This window comes from Calidris pugnax, unplaced genomic scaffold (assembly GCF_001431845.1).
Source record: "Calidris pugnax isolate Ruff unplaced genomic scaffold, ASM143184v1 scaffold25, whole genome shotgun sequence".
In the NCBI taxonomy this organism is placed as follows: domain Eukaryota; kingdom Metazoa; phylum Chordata; class Aves; order Charadriiformes; family Scolopacidae; genus Calidris; species Calidris pugnax.
This window is the reverse complement of record NW_015090805.1, coordinates 11,047,652-11,070,677: the sequence shown is the minus strand read 5'-3', so window position 1 is coordinate 11,070,677 and position 23,026 is coordinate 11,047,652. Positions and strand designations below refer to the sequence as shown.

Below are 23,026 nucleotides of genomic sequence, written 5' to 3'. Positions count from 1 at the left end.
TTTTTTTTTTTTTTTTTTTTTTTTTTTTTTTTTTTTTTTTTTGAAGCTCTGTTCTAAGAAAAGGAAAGCAGGGGATTTACTAAAGGCAAGGCAAGTCGGTTAGTTATGAGTCACCTTCATGACTTATAAAGGGTCTCAAGTTGTTTGGAGCGGGCTTTCTTCATCTAACTTGTGCTGCAGGGATATCAGGCGACCAACAGACCTCTGTGGCAACTGCTCCTGCCTCAGTTGCTTTTTTTCATTTTTCCTTTGCTTTATTTCTCTCTCTCTCTCTCTCTCACTCACTCTCCCTCTCTCCCTTTAGAAGAAAAAAAAAAAAAACACAACCCAAGCTCAGTGTTCTTGGTTAACCTGTGAGATGGAACAAAGGAAGTCTGTGGCCTTCTTGCTGCACTGGTTTTGCTTGCATCTCTGTGTAAAGAAACTGCCTCATAGCAGGTAGGTTTTTCAGTTTGATTCTTTGGCTTTTTTTGGTTTATTTTTGCGTGCGCTCTTTTTTTTTTTTAAATGAGAAGCTCGTTTGTTACAGGAGAGGGGATCAGGCCAAGGGAAGGGGCCCTCGGGCAGGGTGAGAAGCCTCAAGAGTCAGAGAGGCTAAACTTCAAACATTTGCACACATGCAGAAAGGCTCAGGCAGGCATCCTGACGGAAATATGCCTTCAGCCATCCAGAATCACACATGGACAACCAGTCTTGAGCAAATACAAACCCGGTCCCCTTGCTGTCTTTGCATTCACTTTTGTAGGTGGCTACACCTCACGTAACTGATGGGACAGCACACAGCAGAAAGGTGTCTGCAGACAACTAGGAGGACATGGGGGATGCATGCTGCTTTTTAGCTCCTGCACTCTGCTTTTTTTTTTTGTTTTGAGATGAATCGTTTGGAAGACCATGCAACATGGAATATAACTTCTACAGGGTTTTAGTTACAAATTTGGAAGAGGTTAATGACTAATCTGCAGTTATTCTCTTGCTTATAGCCTGCCAGAGACATGTTGGGGTGGGGAAAAAAAACTGTACAGACTAGTTTGACTTATTTAATTTTGGTCATACAAGTAGTTTTGGCTGGTCCTCATTTCATACATAAGCAACAGAGAAATGCCTTCTTTTAGTTATGGTTTGCTTTAATTCTTTTTGAAATGAAGATGTTTAAAATGCCCATATAAGAACTTTATATAACTTCCTTGAAAGGCATATCCATACTTAGAAAATAGGCACTCCATGCTCGGCATTAATATCTGATGAAAACTCCAAAGTTTAATTTGGTCATAAAAATTTGCTCTGAACTCAAATTTGGCAGCCAGTATCTAAGATTAATCATTTGTTTTATTACCTTTTTAATATGGTGATTTTTAATTTACAGCAGCACAAGAAACAAAATAGCTGAAATATAATATATATTAAAAAAAATCCAGCTACTTGATCCACAAAGTGAAATAGGGTTACATTTTATTTTAGAGGGAGGTTTTCAGCAGAAAAAACCTCTTCAGTCCACATACACATCTTTGGAGCTCCTCAGTAGCTTAAGTAAAAGACTTGAATTCAATATTTTTCTAAGTGTTTCAAAAAGAATAGCTTTACTTTTTGAGAAATTAGAGGACAATAGAGGACTTTAAATCCTCATGAAAATATAAATAGAGTACCTGAAAATGGATGACTGGTGTACTTTTTATGTGTAACAGAATGTGAAAGAATTATAGAATGTTCTAATTACATTAACCCTAATTCTTTTTCAGTCAAAATTAGATTTCTGCTATTCAAGGGTAAAAACATCTCTGAAACTGGTACATTTCATTTTGGTCTTATATTTTACAAAAAGGAGTTCTTCATGACTGCAGAGGAAGGCAAACTCAAAAGCCACTCTCGTATACAATACCAAATCTTAGTTTTGAGGAAAGAGGAACCTCCAGAAGGCAATTTGCAACATTCTAAGAAAGATATAAAATAGGTGAAGAACATTACCCTTTGGCCACTGCCCATTTCTTTCTCTCTTTGATGAACATTAAGGGAGAATACAAGGATAGACGGAAGACCTAATTTTTTGACAGCTGCAGTTGGGTGATGTGAGTCCCACCTCATGTTCCCTACAAAGCTGTTCACACAATCTGCTTGCTGGCATATCTCTTTCAAGAACCCAAAGCTCCTCCAAGTTTTTTCTCCAAGAATCAGGGCTTTAGTTTATTTTCAGCAGGTAATATGACATTGTACTCAAGAGCTATGTCTCATTTATATGCAGGTAAATGGAAATTATAGACTGGGGGTCACTAGGTCTGTTTCACAGCCTTTTGTGGTCAATGTGGGTCTCTACTCTTTAACTTCAAAGCATCAGTATTGGCATCTATCACAGTCTGATTCCTCCAACATGATTGTGAGTGTACATACTCACGTGCATGAGCACTGCAAATTTCTGGCCTTGGTAAATTGCCTTTCTCACATTCTCCCACTGAAAAGGGGCTTTGTAACAGAGGTGATTGCACAACCCTAAGCACCTTCAGATGAGGTTCCCCAAAAGGCAAATTTCTAAATTTTTGCTGCTCTTTGGAGAACATACTTTATCTTTTCTAAATTAGCTACCAAGTTTTGCAGAGTTGGAATTACTTTCCTAACCTGCATGTGACTTTTAGAAAAAAAATTATATTGGGAGGTATTATCAAGGCTGGTATGTCCTCTTGCTACCAATCCAAAGACAAGAGCTTGAGTTTTACTCCAAATTCATGACAAAAGATCCATTCTAGTTGGACAATAGGTCAATAAGAATTTGGTCATTTGGACTGGAGATGCAAAACTGGCTAATAATCATATAACTAGATTAACAAGCTGGATGCTTCTAGTCCATAGTGGACCAGGATAAGTCTACTCAGACCCTTGAGGTACCATACAATGACATACAAATGTATAGGTGGGGAAATGAGTACTTGTCACATTTAAACTAGGTAGTTTGAACTATACTTGTGGTACTCCCTCTGAAGGGAATCTGAATACAGACTATGATATGGATGAACTGATTAATCATTGATATTTCTCTGACCAAAGAAAATCCTAGGTTAGAGAACCATGAGCTAGCTACACTTAAGCAGGCTTTTCAAATGCCTCAATAACTCACAGATTTTTTAAAAAATATATAAAACACACAAACAGCTATGAATATGATGTCCATTCTCACACATTTTGGAAGCCAGGTTGCAAAGTAAAATTACTGTAGTCTGTAAAATTACTAGTCAACATTTATTTTTCAGAAACACCATAGGTCTCAGTAAGGTCTCAATCAGTTGCATTAATATTGCAAGAGAAATGAAGATAAACATTGTCACATACTGAGGAAATTACAAAGAGAAGAAATTAAATATATGTGCATGTGTGTTTACAAGAGCAGATAAAATCTTGTCAGTTTACTCATTTTACTTTTGTTTTTATTGCTTATAGTTCAGACTAAGTCCAGCCTTTCAGTTTATCCCAGCTGCCTCACAGACTCTGCAGATTTCTGGAAGCTGTCATAGCAGAAGTTGACCTTTAGGAGGTATTTGAAATAGGAGAAACTAACAGGAGAAAATAGTGTATATATGAAGGGATGTATTTGAAATTGATCACTTGAATAGATCTAAAAATTGCTTCCCTAAAGAAGCTGAATGAGTGCCATACTTGCACATGCCTACTTCCAACATTACTGTTGAGCAGTGAGGGAAGCGAGAGGCTCCAGGCAGCATTTGCTCGCTGCAGATTTACTCCAGAGCCAGCCCTTCTAGGCAAAAGTGAGGCAGTGGGTAGCCATAGCCACGGATGAGCCTTTGTCTTTGGTGTTTTTTCTGCTTGCATAGCATGTGCATCATGTATGTCTGACTGTCAAACGAGGATAAAATAATCGAAGGGTAGAGCACCTAGCCTAAGAGACCAATTCTGATATGGACAGCTTCTGTGGAGGCAATAGCAATGAAAACAGATATGGAGTTTGAAAATGAAATCAAAGCACACACCTATCTGAAGTCACTACAACAGATGAGGAAACAGAAAAGCAAACCAGTGGATGGGAACTGATGACCAGAGATCAGCAAATAAGATAGGAAGAATACATGTGTTCTGATGTTAGTGACTGAAGGAAGAGAGCGCTGGAAAGAGGAAGGGGGAAATCACACCAGATCTTATGAGCTTTATTTTTTTTAACGTTGCAAGGGAAATAATAGGGGATTTTATTTTATTGCTTTTAAGCATGAATAGCTGGTCATCATTTCCATTGATGGCAAGGCCACACTTTTAGAGCTCTGTGAGAAGACAGTCAGTGATACATGTATTCGCTCATGTAATGGAAATCTGACAGCTGTACGAAAGGCTGTTACAAAGGTTCAGCAAGAGGAAACACATGTCATTTCTCACCACTTCCTGATAAAGGTGGTCTTTAGCACACAGAAGCAAAACAGTTTGCAGCACTGGAGATGCCATACAGCTTTTAAACCCAAAATTAAAATGCTAGGGTGCCAGCCTAGGCAAAACTCTTCCATTTGGTCTTTAGCACACAGAAGCAAAACAGTTTGCAGCACTGGAGATGCCATACAGCTTTTAAACCCAAAATTAAAATGCTAGGGTGCCAGCCTAGGTATATAAATCCAAGATGATGGAAGTAGAAAAGGCAAAAAGAGAAAGGCTCATCCATGGTTATGGCCACCCACTTACTCACTTTTGCCTAGAAGGGCTGGTTCTGGAGTAAATCTGCAGAGAGCAAATGCTGCCTGGAGCCTCTCGCTTCCCTCACTGCTCAACAGTAATGTTAGAAGTAGGCATGTGCAAATATGGCACTCATTCAGCTTCTTTAGGGAAACAATTACTAAATCTATTCAAGTGATCGATTTCAAAAACATCCCTTCTCCAAGACTGAACGCAGGAGAAGGCAGACTGAAGAGGAAAGTGCCGTCAACTACAAACGGCTGCTGCAAACCACAGATAAAAATACTCTCTTTTTTAGCATAACCTATAGTAGTCTCTGGCAGAGCCTAAAAACATATGTATGAACTAGGGTTTTGGAAGCATGATGTGAAGAAGAACAATCTGGAATACATTTAAGAGAGTGCAAATTTACAAACATGTTTTACAAATATTCTTGGGGCAACAGACTCGGAGGTGATAGAAGATTCTTGTAGCAAAGCTCTTGTCCTACTGCATAGTGTGATCCTTATCCAAAGCTTACTGAAGCCAAAGTTAGTGTTCCCACAAGTAGAACAAATATTATGCATCAAGTCTTTCATAAAGATGTATGCCCACTGGGTTACAGCAAGTGAATAAGGAGTCAGGGACATTAAAAGCACAATAATTGAATCAGAGAATAATTTAGGTTGGAAGGGATCTCTGAAGGTCATCAAATCCAAATCCCTGCTCAAAACAAACCATAATAAATCTAGATAAGATGATAGTCTTTTATTGACAGAATTAATTTCTCTGCTTTCTTAAAAAAAAACAAAAAAAACCCAAAAAAACAGAGGGACTAAAAGAAAAAGAAAAGAAAAGAAATACCTTAACTTGCACGTCTCATCCTCATCCCCTGACCTGCACCCCTCACCCTCCACACACATACCACGTATGCACACGCAACATTTAGGAGTATTGATGTATAGTTTTAGAAACTCTTCGCTTCATTGCCCACAAATGCAAATGTTACACCACAGGTCTCAGTGGTGGTCTCCTACTTCAGTAGGAGTTTAAACTGAACACTCAACAGAGCTCTGAATCATCATTTTAAATTTGGGGTTTGGAAATTTCTAAACCACTTTTTTCTGCCTACCAAAATTTTATATTCATCTTGGAATTTTTGTTTGCTACTTACATATCACAACCACGTACTTGGCTGGTTTCATTTAGAGTGGCACAAAGTGAAAGGTAATTTCCCTAAAATCTCTAAATTAGATCACAGTCTTACTATGACATTTTAACTTCCTCTTAAAACATGTGTTAGTAAGAGTAGGGAAGTTATAAATGTACATAAGTTTCTTTAAATTTACATACAAAAAAGATCTCCAAAATTGCATCATATATAATGTCTTGCTTCCCATACTGGTTTTCTTGTTACTTTTTTCTCAAACAACAGTAAATGTGTTTTTTTTAAAAGTGGATACTGGGAGACCAAACAGAAAGCAAACAAGATTCAACCATTTCTGAACTCTGCCCAGAAGCTGACACTTTATTTTAGAAGGTTGGAAAAAGGAAAATATATTTCAATCAAGACATATTTAGCAGAGAACTAACTGGGCATTACTTAGGCCTTTTAAAACCTGCTCGGAATGACTGTCTCAACTATTCCATCCTTATTAATGATGTAAGTAACTGAAAATTGTAAGAAAATTTCAGGTAATTGGATATATAATGAGGATTCTCTAACCTTTCTTCTACTGAGTGCATTTCTACTTCGTTATGCCATTTCTTTGCAGATTTTTGAAATATTTTATAGAATTACTGATTTCTAAGATTATGTTTTCCTTGTTAGTTTTCAGGAGAGAGCTCACAATAGGCTTAAAGAAGTATACAAAAAAATGTGCAACTTTCATCCAAAAAAATCAGCACTTAATAATTCTATGGTCAGAGCATCATTTACTGATTAATATTAAGAAGCAATTAGCAAATAATGTACTGTTCAACACAGACAATTATAATCTTTACTCTCATCTAGCCTACTGGAACAAGGGTGTAGGAGCCCTGTATATGGATCTTGGACCAGCAACTAAGTCCAACAGATGTTGACTCTGTTCAGCATTCATTTATTCCAGAATCCGAAGGAATATTTGTTGCTTAATCACAAACACGCAGACTGATGAAACTATGATTATTTCTGAGCTCTATTTCTTACATCCCATTAAACAGTCAGCTCTCTCAATAGCCATTTTGTCTTATTTAAGTAAAGTAAAAATAAACCCAAGTCCTTTATGCTGTTGTTTATCTTGGGTTCTTAATATTTTGAGGAACTTGGCTAATATTAGAAGTCTTCATTAACTGATATCTAAAGGGATGCAAAATTAGGCAAGACCTTGCTACTATCTGTATTCCTTCTGCCTAATGCAACTAAAGTAGCACCAAAAAAAATGCAATAAGCAGAATGATGGAAGCAATTCAGAGAAAAATAGTGAAAGTACTCTAGTTCTCTTGTAAAAGTAACTAAAACAATTGCAGGTTTTACTGGTTTAAATGTGCAGCGGATGGTTCCTATGTATTTAAATACAATCCTTTTTTCCTCTGATGTCTGTCCTTTCTCTGTTTCTGGCATAATTTTTTAATACACGTTTCTGTCTCCTTTTTTGTCTTTTTTTTTTTTTTTCAGGTATATCAAGGGGAAAACCCAGTAGTTTCAGTTCTTTATGTCTCATACTCTGGTCTCTGGAGTTCTTCTGAAGGCTGTATGTTGTTAATGCTAATCGTGATAGGGGTTTTTACCTCTGACTGACTCCTACATATTAGCATTATCACTGTATCATGCCTTTTACCAGAATTCACATGGAACAAACTGCTGCTGTGGGAGGAGAACAGAAATCATGAATCAGTCGGTGCTATGCTGGGAAAACCTCCGTTCTACATGTAAAAAGATGACTTGTTCTACATACAGGCATGCTTGCTAGAATGTTTCCTAGGTTTAGAGTCACTGGAAAAAAAAGGCAAGGAAAAAAAGCAGCTTTGTGTATCAATAAGTCCTTACTAGGATGTAGAACATGTAACATTTTGAGCACAACCTGTTTTTTATTTTGTTTTATTGCTTTTTAGCTCTTCTGGCTTTACTTCCCACACAGGTATTTCATTTAGGAAAGAAAAATGATGAATTAAACTTTTGGCATGTGTAACTGTGCATTCTATTCATTTCTATAGAATTTTATTGTATGTAAGAGAAAAACTAACAAACAGAAAATGTTTCTCTGAGATTCTGTTGTCAGTTCATTAGGAGAAATGGGTCAATGCGTCATTAGGAGAAAACAAAAATGTACTTATTTTACTTTAGGATTACCAGTGCATTGCAAAATTTTGGAAGACATCTCAGAAAATTCTAGACACATAGGAAAGTATTGTTATATTTATTTTGTAGAAGGTCAAAATAGATACTCAATACTCAGTCACAAAAACTGAGTGACAGAGCCAGTCTTTAAAATTCTCTCTCTTATGCTGTAATTAAATGTTTCATAACTAAACTATTCAGAGCAGAATATTCTATGCAGAGCAGAAGGGAAAACAAAAAAACTCAAAATACTCACCATTAATTAAGAAATAAAGCTAACATTTGTGCAGTATCAATACGGATACCCTTTTCTTTTGCAGTGTTTTGACTGTGAAACCCCAGCACGAGGTATGATTACTGAGCACCTTGAGACCACAGACACTTATGAATCAATGGTCTCACATACAAAACAGTCTCACATATGAGCAGTCTCACTGAATGTGATTTTTTCCACTCAGAACTGCTGCAGGGTGTAAAAGTTTTCCAAATTAGGCTGTAAGTTCAATGGCTCCCCCAGAGATGCTCACAGCCAGGGGCGACGACCATCAAAAAGCAAAAGCCAACTTCAGCCCTTCCAAAAGTCAGAGCTGTAGCTCTGAAGGGGATTTGCAACATGGTGAAGTGCATTTTGATAAAGAAAAGCGTATTCCTATTCGTTTTGCAGGGAAAATAGCTTTGAAAGTGGGAAGGAAGTTGCGATGAGAGGAGGAAAGTCAATAGAAATCTCATTTCTTGGGACTAGGGTGGAACATTGAAGCACGGTTTGGTTTCCCTCTCCATTTGAGGCAAAGTTTGGCAGTATTAGTTCTCTTACTGAAGCCAAGGTGGTCCCTGAACCCCTGGGAGCAGGGAAGCCTCAGGCTTGCAGGTCACCGCTGCTTGTCTTCTCCCTGGTGCAGTCACCAGAGAAGTGGCAGCAAGCCTGGTGCTGCCCTGAGGTGGTTCCAGGACTTGTGGAGCACCTCGCTGCATGACTGACACAGACAATTTTAAAGCTAAGATTTCTGTGAAACTCAGAAATCTGGAGATGCTGTTGTCTCCACAACTTAAATTACCCCATGGAATGTATAGATTAAAGTATTAATTGATTACATTATTATGTTAATTCTGCTTACAAAAGGAAGATGTTACTTGATATTTTCCTTGGCTCCTCATTGCATTCAAAGAAGCCTCATTTACTGCACAGCAGCCCAAGCCTACAACCAGTAAGAGGTTTTTTTTCTCTTCTTCAAAGGCTTAAATTAACGTCAGAGCAGTAGACCTGGAGTACAGTACCATCCCTAGTGCTTGTGAATGACACAGTACTGAAACAATGGCCAGCTGTGACTTCCTCACTTCACCCCACCTTTCCACTCACCACCCTGGACTTTCCATTTTCATCCTATATAGACACATGCCACTAGAAAGTATATTAAGGAAGAAAATGGGTCTTGCCGCTCACCATTCTGATTCATTGTCATCCTCAAAAATCAAATGTAAGTTTGCTTACGTCTTCTCTCTTTAAAACGTTGAGTAACCTGCAAACTTAAGAAATAAATAGCAGATATAAATATGGTCATTAGACCATTTATATGTATTTTTTCTGCATAGCTGATTCCCCAGAAGAGTAGGCATATTAAGTTGTAGATATTATAATAGTGGATTTAAAAAAAAAATACGTTTTCTTTTTACTCTGAAAAAATGTTAATGCTGTCCATGACTGGGGTTAAATCTTGTAAAAGACCACAGCATGATAGCATTACCATTTTCAGATGGTTGGTGTTCTTCAAGAAATATCTACTGCCAGCTCTTCCCGTTGAACGCCTCTATAATATTGAGTTCCTCTGTCTGGATTCCTTAAAAAAAAAAAAAAAACACAAATAAAATAAATGTAGCTGCACTAGCAAGTTCACTGGCTTCAAATATAACAAAGTATTGCGATCAGCTGATTGGTATAGCATTAGATAAGTTACCAGAGAGCAATATGAGATTACTTCTTGCCAGAGGTTAAAATAGAAAGAGAAGCTCATTCTGGCTACTGTCATAAAGATTCGACATCTACTGATTGAGCGTTTTCATCACTTGCATGTGTTCAGTTTTCCAGGGAAGAGTTTTACTTCCTTGGTGGGGAAAAATAACTCTCTCTTGACATTTAATTCCTTCTGTTATGAAGGAAGTCAGACTACATCATAATTGCCTTTTCTATCTCCAAAATCCACAACATGGATTACAGATTATTTCTTTGGAAAAAACACCTCACTTTGTCAGATATTGCGTATACAAAGCTGGAACTGACTCAGTTAAAACTTCCTACTGACAACACTTAGGATCGAGACACAATGTAGTTTCAACCTTTTTACGGAATTTCCTTTTTTGTTAAAACCAATAAATAAAAGGGAAGGCTCAAGAGTCCTAAGGTCAGAGCAAAACTTCTGCAATTTAGAAAAGCTTCAGCTGTCTTTCAAATGAGGTGGAAGGAGGAACAACTTGAATGTGAGACGTCATGGAGCTACTACCGACATGCAGCAAGGAAGATGGCTTCAGTTCCTGTCTTTTCACCTGTAATCATAGCATCACAGAATGGTTTGGGTTGGAAGAGACCTTTGAAGGTCATCTACTCCATACTTTGGGCACAGATGTTGCTCAAAGCCCTGTCCAACCAACATTTCCAGGGTTGTGGTATCCACAACCCCTCTAGCAACCTGTTCCAGTGTTTCACCACCTCCAATGCAAAAGAAATCCTTCCTTATTTACTCCTTATCAGAATCTGGCCAGCTTCTGCTAATGTATGTTGGCCTAACCCTTACTCTATCATCTGTGTTTTGCAGTACGGTGTCTTCCTAGAGTCTTCCTTAACTGGCTCTGCATTATTTTACTGTATGGATACAGTAAAAATGGCCTCATTAAACCTGAAAAGCAGTTTAATAAAAAGAAGAAATAGTCAAGGAGGCGACTTTGCTTAGTCTTGTAGTATCTTTTCTCTATCTACCCTCCCCTAATCCCTGTACTCTCCAGGATCTATCACATTCAGTACAGAGAAATAACAGTACGTACTTTCTTGTCTCTTTTTGAACTGACCTACAGTGGTCTCTTTTGGTCTCCTACTTCCAAAGGATATAAAATATAGAAATGGCCTAATACGGAGATGGCCCTGAGTTCAGGAACCAGATCTCCCTGTTGCTCTGTGGTTGCATTGAGCGCTGTTCCCATTTGTTCTCATGCTCATACAAGAAATGTTCAGAATATTTTTTTTCTAGTAGTGGCATCACTTCATTTTACTGTGTCCAGTTTTGGGCCCCCTACCATAAAAAAGACATTGAGGTGCTGGAGCGGGTCCAGAGAAGGGCGACAAAGATGGTGAGGGGTCTGGAGCACAAGTCTTACGAGGAGAGGCTGAGGGAATGGGTTATTCAGCCTGGAGAAGAGGAGGCTGAGGGGAGACCTTATTGCTCTCTACAACTACCTGAAAGGAGGGTGTAGAGAGGTGGGGGTGAGTCTCTTTTCTCAAGTCACAGGTGACAGGACAAGAAGAAATGGCCTCAAATTGCGCCAGGGGAGGTTCAGGCTGGATATTAGGAAAAATTTTTTCACTGAAGGGCTGCCCAGGGAGGTGGTTGAGGCGTTTGCCCTGGAGGTGTTCAAAAGACGGGTTGATGTAGTGCTGGGAGGTATGGTTTAATGATGATGCTCCTTGTTTGTTGTGTGGGTGTCTGTTTTTGTCAGTTAGGTTGACGGTTGGACAAGATGATCTTTAAGGTCCCTTCCAACCTAGAAGATTCTGTGATTCTGTGATTCATGCAGGTTGGGTAGGGAATTGAGAGAGCACCTTATGATCCATCCTCCAAAGGTGTTTCTCCCTGCAAATGTGGCGGAACAGGAAATTGGATCTACATCTCCTACTTCTCTGTAAAGTGCTGTCACCACCCTACTGATGGTAAGAAAGAAGTGGACGCTACCTTCTATAACCTGACTCTCTTTTACCTGCTACTGTCTTCTGCGAGAATCTGCTGCTTTTCAAAGGTGTCCTCCAGGCCCACATCTCCCAAAGGAAGATCTGCCTTCCAGAGACCACGTCAACCGAGATGTGAGCAGAAGTTTGAGCTTCCACCTTTTTTTACACAGAGACCTCCGGGGAAGGGTGGAGGGGGGAAGTTTAATCTCGTGTCAGGTTCAGCCGGCAGCCCTCAGCCGCACCGGCGGTAGTTCCGCGCTCTCGAAAGTCCCTTCCACGGGGATTCACCCGCGTCCCCGCAGGGCAGCCCGAGGGGCCTCTCCCGCCGGTCCCGCACCGGCACCACGCCGCCCGGGCCTCTGCTGCCACCTAGCGGTGCGGTAAATTCCTCGCCAGTCCCGCACCCACTGGTCTCTCTCACTCCCAGTAAAGGACAGGAAAAGGGAAAAGGGAAATTCCCTCCCCAGCCTTCTCAGCCCAGCCATACGCCTTGCACTGTGTCTTACACTGCTCACTTTGAAAGCCGGTACCCTCCCCCTCCAAAAAGAACAAACAAACAAAAAAAAACAAACTCGGAAACATGGAATTCATAGAATCATAGAATCGTCTAAGTTGGAAGAGACCCTTGGGATCATCGAGTCCAACCATCTACCCTACTCTACAAAGTCCTCCCCTACACCATGTCCCTTAGCACTGCATCTAAACGGCCCTTAAACACAGCCAGGGATGGTGACTCCACCACCTCCCTGGGCAGCCTGTTCCAATACCCGACCACTCTTTCTGTGAAAAATTCTTTCCTAATGTTCAGTCTAAACCTACCCTGTTGGAGCTTGAAGCCATTCCCTCTCGTTCTGTCAAATTCCACGCTAAGGTTAAAAAAATTTCCTAAGGGGAAGCAGCATTCTCACCTTCCTCCACAGGTGGTGGAATCCAGGAGGAATTCAGGAATTCTGAAGTTGATTCCCCAAAAGACAAAAGCAGACACCAGGAGTCTGTAGAGCTGGTGGTGTAACTGACCTAAGACTCAGAACAGACCACCTAGACCACATCCTACCGGCATGAATTCACTATGGGCTCGGGTTAGTCAGAGAAGGCAGGTATCTCCAAACATAAAAAACCAAACCAAACCAAAACCTCCCACAAAACACCAGCAAATTTTGTGTCCCTCAAGACAGGAACCAATATCTGCTTTTTCAGTAGCACCAGAACAACAGGTCCAAAGCCAAAATACACTCCAGGTTACGTTTAAAATAAACGCAAGAAACACCAATAGGAGCAAACATTTTAACACACACCTGAAGCAGATTTCTGCAATTTCACCAGAAGTCACTTTTACCAGTTGCAGTTGTTCTTCTGTGCTTTGACACATTCAGCATTTAGTTCGATTAAGCCAGGAAAGGCTTCCTTACCTAAACAGATTTTACTGAACTGCTACCCTGCTCTTACAGAACTATGGTGTCAATTAGTTAGAAAGCAAGTGAAGCAGTTATGGTAAAAATAGTAATTGGGATAAAATTCAGAGAAAATATTTGCACTTCAAAAAGTAACAAAAATCTCTTCTGGTATAATGAGAACAGCTCTAATGAGCTAGGGATGAAAATTCAAAATGTCAGAAAACATCATCTAACAAAAGCCCCTTGTGAAATTTAATTGAAGTCACCATATTTAAATATCAAAGAATGAAAATGCATAATAAATCTTACTACACTGGGGATGCAAGTAACAGACCATATTCCTGGTACTATTCTGGAAAATTATGTTTAACTGCAGAAAATGTTAAACTCAAAGAACTTTTCAGCTTTTACATTCTGTTATTTTTGTATTAGTAAAGCAATTACACAGTTGTCCACTGAATGGAGTCTTTTGAACCAGAAACACAATGGATTATCCAATTTCAATTCTGACAGGAAAACAAAATGAGTAAAATAATAATCTTTTGCAACCCTTTATGAGTTTTTTGGGTTTTTTTTAAGATACTATTTGTCTCAGCTTTTTATTGCACTAGGAAAAGAACTCAGCGGAATTTCACCAGAAGTTCCAGCAAGAAGCAAAACGCATCAGGTCAGAAATTAGAAAGAAATACTTTCTTCATGGAAGACCAAACAAAGGGTCTTGATATTATATCAAGATAAAGGGGATGGCCTTTCCAGCTGCCAATTCAACTACAGTCTTTAGGCCAAATTGCACTAACCACAGAGGACAACATATGGATACATACAATTGTTGTCAAGATAAGGTAACTTACAAGATGAGTTACACCAAACAAAACATTATCTTCTCCCCTCTCCTGCTCTCTTTTTCTTTAAAAGTGAAATTTTATAAATGGACTGACATGTCTGGTAACAGCTTTTTATCTATCATGATTTAGGTCCACAGATTTCAAATTAATTAGCCGAGACATTTTTATATGCAGCACAAATAAGTCATGTAAAAATACACATTTTATTATGTACATTTGGAGCTTAAACTGATGCAGTTTTTCCTTCTTCAGTGACATCTTTTGCCTCATGACTGCTTCCTTCTTCTGCTGCTGCTTCCAAATACTTCCCTTCAGTGCCCTGCAGAAACACAGCAATTTTTTATATTTTTTAAAATTATTTAATTCTCCTTAATTCTGGAAATCCTCCCCCTTATATTGCCACTGTAACAAAAAAGGACAGCCTGCAAAGATAATTATTGTCTCCAAAATTGAACAACTTGAATGACAAGCATCTTCAAACTAATTTCATAAAAAAATTATCATAGATTAGGCTTGGGAACGCATCCTTGGCTGACAAGTTTCAGAAACACAGTAGTACTTTTTTTTAATCTTTCTTGTAACAAAAATAAGTAAAATATTTGATTCAAAACATCTGCTGAATCTTATGAAGATTTCCTAAGTTTAAGCATGCCTTGATAGTGAGTTTCACGTTATATGCGGCTTATGATATTTTATAGTTCTATTTATCTTAAAAACCTGCCTTTTGCATTCATCCAGCCATTGTAAAGCTTCTCTTGGAAAAGTACATTTCAACTTTGAAACACTGTTTATTTAATAGAAGAATGTTTGCAAGAAACTCTTATTTTCCATGTAGGTTTTAAACAGGCAAAAAGTACTCAAATTAGCTCATGTACGAAGCTTACTGCAATGACATTCCCTTTTATCTCCAGTAACTGCCACCTAGGTTCACCCAGTGGTATAAGGCTTTAACCTTGAATTTTCTTGGAAGAAACACATTTGTATGTGTTCTCTCAAACCTGTAGCAGAAAATTTGGTACTACCTAAAATCTAGTGTAAATACAGTATTCCAAGTTTTAGTTTTCTTATTTCATGTTGACAATTAAAACAGGAAAAAATAACTTTAAATTTTACACACACAATACCAACATTAATTCTAAAAATACTAATACAGTTTAAAGCGATGATTAAGAACAGCTTAGAGATTTCATGTGCCTGATTTTTCTTCACCTGTGAACATTTCCTGAAGGTATGTTCTTGAAGATATTATCCATCTCTAATCATTCAAATTCTACTTTACTACAGCATTTCTTTATACTTGGTAAGCTTTACTTTACCACTAATGAGACTTACCAGCCTCTTTGATCTTTCCAGCAGCTTGTGCCACACAGTGTGGTGAGCCTGAAATTAAATATCATTAAATGACGTTACTGGAGGCCACCAAAAAAAAAAAAACCAATCACCAAAAAAGCTTCTCATAGAATCGATTCTGACAAGTACATAGAAATGATGGCACAAAACCCTAACAGTCGCCAAATTGGATGTTACAGCTTATAATTTCAGTCTACAATTTGCCCATATTCTTTTGGGAGACTTGAATAAATGTCCCCTGACCGTATCCATTCGTTGTGTGGGTAAGGGGCAAAAATGGGAATTAAAAGCTTACGACAGGGAAGGGAAAACAGAAATGAGGTGAGGAACCCAGTGTCCACTGGTCACTTGAAAACTTCCCCACTGAGAGCAGATGTGCCAGACCACAGGTCAAAATCACGTAAGTCAACTGAAATGGGAAGAAAGACTCCTGCCTCTGCTTATAGTTCTGCAAAGCCTTTGTTTAAGGCTGATTAATGCTAGGACATTTTTTTGTTATTGTTATGAAGTTTTACTTTGAAACGGTATCTTTTACCATGACTATATGGTTACCTTCAAATGGACTGGCAGGGACACACCCTGGAACCTCCTTATCAATTCAGATTGGTTCGTCTGAAGATTATGGGCTGCTGTTATCTCATACTGGAAACAGAAACTTGTCCTTGGAATATGAGGGCCTTCACTAACATCTACAAAGTCACCAAACCTGAAGGGACAAAAGAAAAAACTCCTATGACACATATTCAGAAAGAAGTACAAGCATCTTTATTTTTGATTAGCAAATTCCTATCTACTGAACAGATAAAAGAAAATCCACACAAATCCCAAACCAAATCTAAACAAATCCCCAGTTCAGCATTTCTAGGTTACCTGAAGCAAAAGTAAAGGTTACCCAATTTCCTAAAATGAAATATGAAATTTAAACCTCAAATCCTAGGAGAAATTTAAACCTCAAACCTAGAAAGATGATCCTAGGTTTAACAAATGTTTGAAGCCATGTTGGCTTTACAAGTGAGATAAATCTCTCATTCACCAGAAAAAGATTTGTCTCCAAGATCACACACTTTCCACAGTACAGTGTTTACAATCTGCACAGGCATTTCCCTTTCAGGTGTTGGAAAACTGCAAATCAATTGAGAAAAGCAAGAGATAAAAAAGGTGTACAGCAGAAGAACATTCAGAACAAACCTCTCCCAGAAAACAACAGATAAGCTCATTTCCACTCTTACTGAGCAAACTAGAGAGTGGAAGGAAGGAGGAAAAACAGACACAACATTATTCTAAAATTTCAAGAACCATCACTGCAAAGACATCTGTTTCTTTAGAGAGATGTGGACTCCAAAATCAAATGCAGAACAATTTAGATATCTAGAAAACTGAATACCTTACACTAGCCTAAGCTAGTCACCAATTTTATTATATGCCTGAGATAAAATCCAAGCTTCCAGCCTCCAGCCTAAGAACTTTACATCTTACACTGTATCCCAGGAGCCAGCTCTGTTCTCACCTCCACCATGACAAGACAGTAATTTCCCAATTAGGAAGATCTTGACAACTTTGGAAGAAAAATCCACTATACAATACTAACTCTTGTTTTCAAACATGTACGTGCTTTCTATTTTATTTAACCTGTCAAGCTCTAGAGATTTATTCAGAATTTTATGTAAAAACATTTAGACAAGTAAGACCTGTCTAGCACTTGCCACCTTTAACATAACGAGAAATACAGTGAGATCTACCAAGTGTTAAGTATCACAAAACAATGGCTGCATAAAAAAAACCCAAAACAACCACCCAAACAACAACTTAAAACAGACTAGAGACAGCAATGAATACAAGTGATTTCTAAATTGAAAATCATCACAAGTTAACTCCTCTCACTTGCAGAGAGTACTTGCAATATAATCAAATCTTTCAGCGAATCATTACAGAATGAGAGTTCAGTTTTGCTCACCTATGTAACGTTACAATTCCTTCCACATTCTGAGAAGCTTTTCGTTCTATCATCTCCATTTTGTATCTGAACAAGGAAAGAAAAAATTAAAAAAATCATTACCTTTAACACTTAATTCTTAGAAGAATACTTAAGAGATTGGTTTAAGGAGCGTTCTTTAAAATCATTCTTGTATTTATATGAGCTTTGAAATAGGTTTAAAAATCTCAATTTTATATGACAGCATGTATTGGTATGTCTCAAAGCATGTCATTTATATGACAGCATGTATTGGTATGTCTCATAAAGCATGTCATACAGAGCTGTTAGTCTAGCCTCAGTTCCTGGAAAAATTATGGAGAAAATTATCCTGAGTACTATTGTAAGGCATCTAAAGAATAATGCCCTTTGGGCTTGTCTAGTTTGGAGAACAGGAGGCTGAAAAGCAACCTCATTGCCCTCTACAGCTTCCAGAGGAGGGGGAGCAGACAGGGAAGTGCTGAGCTCTCCTCCCTGGGATCCAGGGACAGGACACCTGGGAATGGTTCAAAGCTGCATCAGGGGAGGTTCAGACTGGACATTAGGAAGCATTTCTTTACTGGGAGGGTGGGCAGACTCTGCAACAGGTTTCCCAGAGAGGTGGTCAATGCTCCAAGGCTGTCAGTGTGTAAGAGGCATTTGAAAAATGCCCTTAACAATACACTTTAACTTTTGGTCAGCTTAGCAGCTGAACTAGATAATCGTTATAGATCCCTTCCAATTGAAATGACTATTTCATTCATGACTATTCTAGTCTATTCTGTACCCTGTGTATATGTTATAGGAGGGCCATGCTCTCTCAGAAGACTTTTATTCAGAAAGAGAAGATACTATCAAATCACCTAAACAGATTTTATGCAATGGGTGGTCCTTAACAGCCGGTCATCTGCAAGACAGCAAAGTATAAATTGGGAGATTCTCTGCTCTTTCTACAGACACACAAATACACATAAAATGTCTAAAGCTACTGTCAAAAGTCAGCTCCCACCTGCTGTCAATACTTGCCAGCCAACACAGCGAAGAGATGCTAGTCCATATGTCTTATTAATATCATCTTCATTATTAAGGTAAAAAAAACTAGTTATTTTTGCAACTTTACCATCATTTTATTTTGGTTCACAAAATTAGAAATTATTTATCGTTTCCCCCAACTCTCTCCAACTGCCGAAAAGCTGTGGATCAGAGAAATTTTTTCACCAAAACATTACCTAACCATTTTTTCAGAAAAGATAATTGGAGTGTTTTGAACAAGACTTCTTTTATAGCACAGGCCAAAGTCTTTTACCCATTTTCCCCCTAGAGAGCTCAAAAACCACATTTCATGAAATCTTCATTTGAAGATACCAAGATATGAAAAATCTACATTTGTTTGAATATGAAAGCCTTTCAGCAAAGGCTGAGAGTAGTTAGCACACCATGTCTCACCACCAGAGCTTCAATCTAAAAGTAGTGAAATCTTGAAGCTCACTATTAAACTAAGAAGTCTACAGTCTTTCCATTTGTCACAAAACTACATCCAGCAAAGGTACCTGGTGTTGACCTCTGGAGAGAACATTAAAAATGAAGTAAGGTACTGGTGACTAAGAGAACAGAAGCATGTTCATTCAGAGTACTGGGAGAAGTACCTTCTTACTTCACCTGTCACATCTTATTTTAGATTTACAAAAACAAGCAGAAATTTACATTAATTTCTAATTGCCTTTCTAAAAGGTAATTCATACACTCACCTGTTATGTTGAAACATTTCACGTGCTACTTTTGCTTCAACATGTAGTGTTTCAAAGGGCAGGTCTTTATGAATTAGCTTTCCAGCATCCCTTGTAAGAGAACGGAAGTCGTCCTAAAAAACAGTTGATATATAAAACTGTCACCACTGTTTCACAGCTGCACTGAATAGACAAAGAATAAGATACACTAAATATTAGTCAAAACAATAAGGATCATCTACTGTAAATCCTAAATATCATAGTATTGCAATTCTTACTATTTATCAGCAATATGTTGCTACAGACCATCGCTGTTTGAATGGACTGATTCAATGCTCAGTGAAATCAACTGGCATTTTTACACCAGAAACCACACATATTAATGGCAGTCAAACTTCTCGGGTTTTCTCAAGGTGATATATACACATACACTCTTCCTACTGTTATGTATTCCTCTGTGTCTCCTGTTTCCTTGAGTCATGATTCCATTTATAAATGACCTCTATTCTGATGGAATCAAAATAAAAAAGTACTGCATAACTAATAAACAGACATTGATCACCTTGGTCCAGAATCCAAAGCTCTGCATACTCAGATTTGTTGATAAATAAGAGATTTTTATTAGAAGAAATTACATTTATAATGTCACCTTACAGAACATTCTCTTCTCCAGACTAAAAAAACCCAAGTCCCTCAGCCTCTCCTAGTGAGGGAGATGCTCCAGGCCCCTAACCATCTTTGTAGCCCTCTGCTGTACCCTCTCCAGCAGTTCCCTGTCCTTCTTGAACTGGGGAGCCCAGAACTGGACACAGTACTCCAGATGGGGCCTCACTAGGGCAGAGTAGAGGGGCAGGACAACCTCTCTTGACCTGCTGGTCTTGATAATATTGAAGAAAAATTCTGCATTTTACCAACATTTCTTGGTTAGCCGTACACACCTCTGCTAATATTTGGGCATAAGAATAGGCACCAGGTAAGTAAAACACTCCTGATCACATGCTACTAAGGAAGCCTTTGGATGAATGTGCTCATGGTCCTGTTACAACAATAAACTGATTATGTTGTAACTCTCTAAATGAAAATACACATATTACACACATTTTTATTTTCAGAGGGCTCTATCACACAAAGGCTATAGGGCTATGGTTGCGTTACCAGGCAAGAGCAAGTAGGAGCAGATCTGCAGAGTAACAAAGGTGGCACTGAGGTCCCAACAGCCACACCAACTATTTTGGGAATTGTATGTCAGTCTGGAGCTACTCTAGCCCCATACACTTATAAACCTGTAAGAATTTGGAGGATGGCTGTAGGTTTAATTTCATCTGAAAAGAACCCAGTTTGTGTGCTCTGAGACTACTCTGCCATGAAAGCCAATATATGGTAAATATAGAGATTACTTTCCAAAGAATACTCCTGATCTAAAATACTAGTATAGATATACCCTGTGAGAATAAATAAAAAAAAAAAAAAAACAAAAAAAAACACTGTCCCCCTCCCCCATTAGAAAAGAACCACTGGACAAGGATGCAAGTTTTATAACTTTTTGAGGAAGAAGTTATTGTGCTTACGTTTGTTGGTTTCCAGTCATTCAGTCTGTTGTCCAAAATTACATCATAGCAGAAAGCTCCAGAGATCACTGTAATTCCAAAGAAAAAAATTTCATGATTGTAACCAAGTATGTATTTCATTGTTATAACACACACTTATAAATGTATCAAAATGAATGAGAAAAAAACGAAAATGATCTCAAGATCATCATAAAAATATAAGTTTTCCACAGTGATTATACCACCAAACAGCACATTAAACCTGCATCAGGTCACAGATGAATACAAGTTATTACTAACCCCATTTGCACTTCAATAATCTTCCAACTTGATGCATACATAATAACTTTTAGTAACTCAGGTGTTCACAAGATTACGTAGTTATTAGGGCAAATTTTACAGAACCACATCATGTCTTCTAAACACTCAGGTAACTTCACAATACAGAGGTTATGTCCTCAAGTTACTAAATTGAGGCAATCAAGTTAAATGAAACCTTAAGTGGTCTGAAACGCAGATGCCACAGACCAATTTTCTGTACTTTTGTACCATTGTTTTCAGTGTGATTGCTATAAATTAAAGCCTCCAACAATAGCATGTAGTACACAAATCAATGCTAAGTACCTTCAATCATTACAAAAGTAGCCTCTGATTTTTTTTGATAACATTATTAGACAGTCATTTAAGAACCAGCAAGAGACAACATAATCAGTATAAAACACTTGTATCACCTGGCACTTCTGGAGCTTTAATCAGATTCACTGAGTACTCATCTTTGAATGCTCGTTTTAACACACACGCCATGATCATGGCACAGGAACGCCAATAGGCCTATAAAGAGAATTTCAAAGCACAGATTTATTACCTATAAGGTGACAACTCACACCAGAAGAATATCACCAACATTTAACTAAATTAGGCACAAACCTAGCTGTCAACCAAGCATTACTTTCTTTAGTGTTTAAACTTCTATTTGGAGATCATTTTCCACATCAAAAATATCTTAACTGCACTTAGAATGCAAGCCAGACGTTTCCCTGGAGAAATTTAAATCTAAAATCATAAAATACAACAACAAAGACTGAAAGGGATGTCCACACATCACCTAGCCCGCACCCTGGTTCAACTAATGATAACCATGATGTGCCAACCATCTATTAAAAATATCTGAACTTTCACAACTGTTAACAAAGTTCAAGAAAGCAGACAGGGAAGTGAAGGGGTCATAGAGAATCAAGTGGTCATAATCAGTCACCTACAACAGGATAAGCTACAGACTTACCTTGTTTACTTCCTCCGGATCTTCATCTTTGAAAGTAAGGAACCGAATTTCACATGATTTGGTCAAGGGTCTATACATATCCCAGACTTCACCATCCACAAGAGCTAGAACAGATTTCTTGCAGTGCCATTCACTTAAGTCTAAAGAAAATGAAAAAAGTATTAGACTGTTATTAACCATATTCTTCAGAGTCTGCAGTTCAGGCCCCTACATCTGTAACAATAAACTGCAAGTTTCACTTTCGTAAATTACTTGGAAGAGTTGTTAATAGAGGCTCCAAAAATCAAATCAGTTTCTGCTGATTATCTTAGCACAAAAGTATTTTAAACATACCAGTTACAAATATTCTGAACTAATGTCTGTAACCTCGGCCGTTAAAACACCACTAATATCAACATTTCAAACTCGGAGGACAAGTGCTGCAACTGGCAGTGCCATTTTCATCCCCGGTGGCGGGACGCTCGTTTGAGCCCCTTCACTTACGCATGGCGCAGTTGTAGGGAGTAGACAAAGCTTTGTTCATGACAAACACAGTGCCAGGGTGAGACTTCCCCGTGTATTTTACTTCGATTTTCTCAATTCGGGGATGGAGAGACAACTGCCGCTCTTTCTCTTTGGTGAAGAGCTCGTTACGCATCCGGATCACCTCCTCTGGCGTCAGCCGAGGAACAGCGGGCGTGGAGATGAACCCTGGTGAAAGAAATAAGCAACAAGGAGTTTTTACATCCTCTTTATGAGGGTTTCTACACCATCTACACCTGTGACAGAGGCCATGCCCCTGCACTGCCGATCCACGGCTCTGTCTCAGTGTGCATGAGGTGACCGCTCCCGAAGCTCTGGCTGCCCGCCCCGGTTCTCGCTCCCTGCTGCTCCTGTGTGAAGCCACCACAGAAAACTCAGCCACGAAAGCTTCGTGACCTTCTCCGGCTGCAAAGGCCTCCGGGCCCCTTCCCTCAGACAGGCGCCCGCCCGCCCGCACCCACAGCGGCCTCCTCAGCCCGGCGGGCCAGGGGCCAGCGCCGCCCCACACGGCCAGACCGGG

The 23,026-nt window shown here is 38.8% G+C and overlaps 1 protein-coding gene across 1 annotated transcript in view; it reads right to left on the bottom strand.

The window, feature by feature from the left end:
• Nucleotides 1–13,197: 13,197 nt before the first annotated feature.
• MRPL39 (mitochondrial ribosomal protein L39) overlaps nt 13,198–23,026 on the bottom strand; it is an 18,049-nt gene continuing 8,220 nt past the window's right edge. Inside the window, exons 2-10 of the mRNA XM_014938005.1 lie at nt 22,468–23,022; nt 21,985–22,124; nt 21,434–21,533; nt 20,724–20,791; nt 19,177–19,289; nt 17,432–17,497; nt 16,030–16,183; nt 15,460–15,507; nt 13,198–14,446 (exon numbers count right to left, since the gene is read on the bottom strand). Coding sequence (XP_014793491.1) covers nt 14,351–14,446; nt 15,460–15,507; nt 16,030–16,183; nt 17,432–17,497; nt 19,177–19,289; nt 20,724–20,791; nt 21,434–21,533; nt 21,985–22,124; nt 22,468–23,022 — 1,340 coding nt within the window. The 3' untranslated portion in view covers nt 13,198–14,350. The remainder of the gene's footprint in view (nt 14,447–15,459; nt 15,508–16,029; nt 16,184–17,431; nt 17,498–19,176; nt 19,290–20,723; nt 20,792–21,433; nt 21,534–21,984; nt 22,125–22,467; nt 23,023–23,026) is intronic.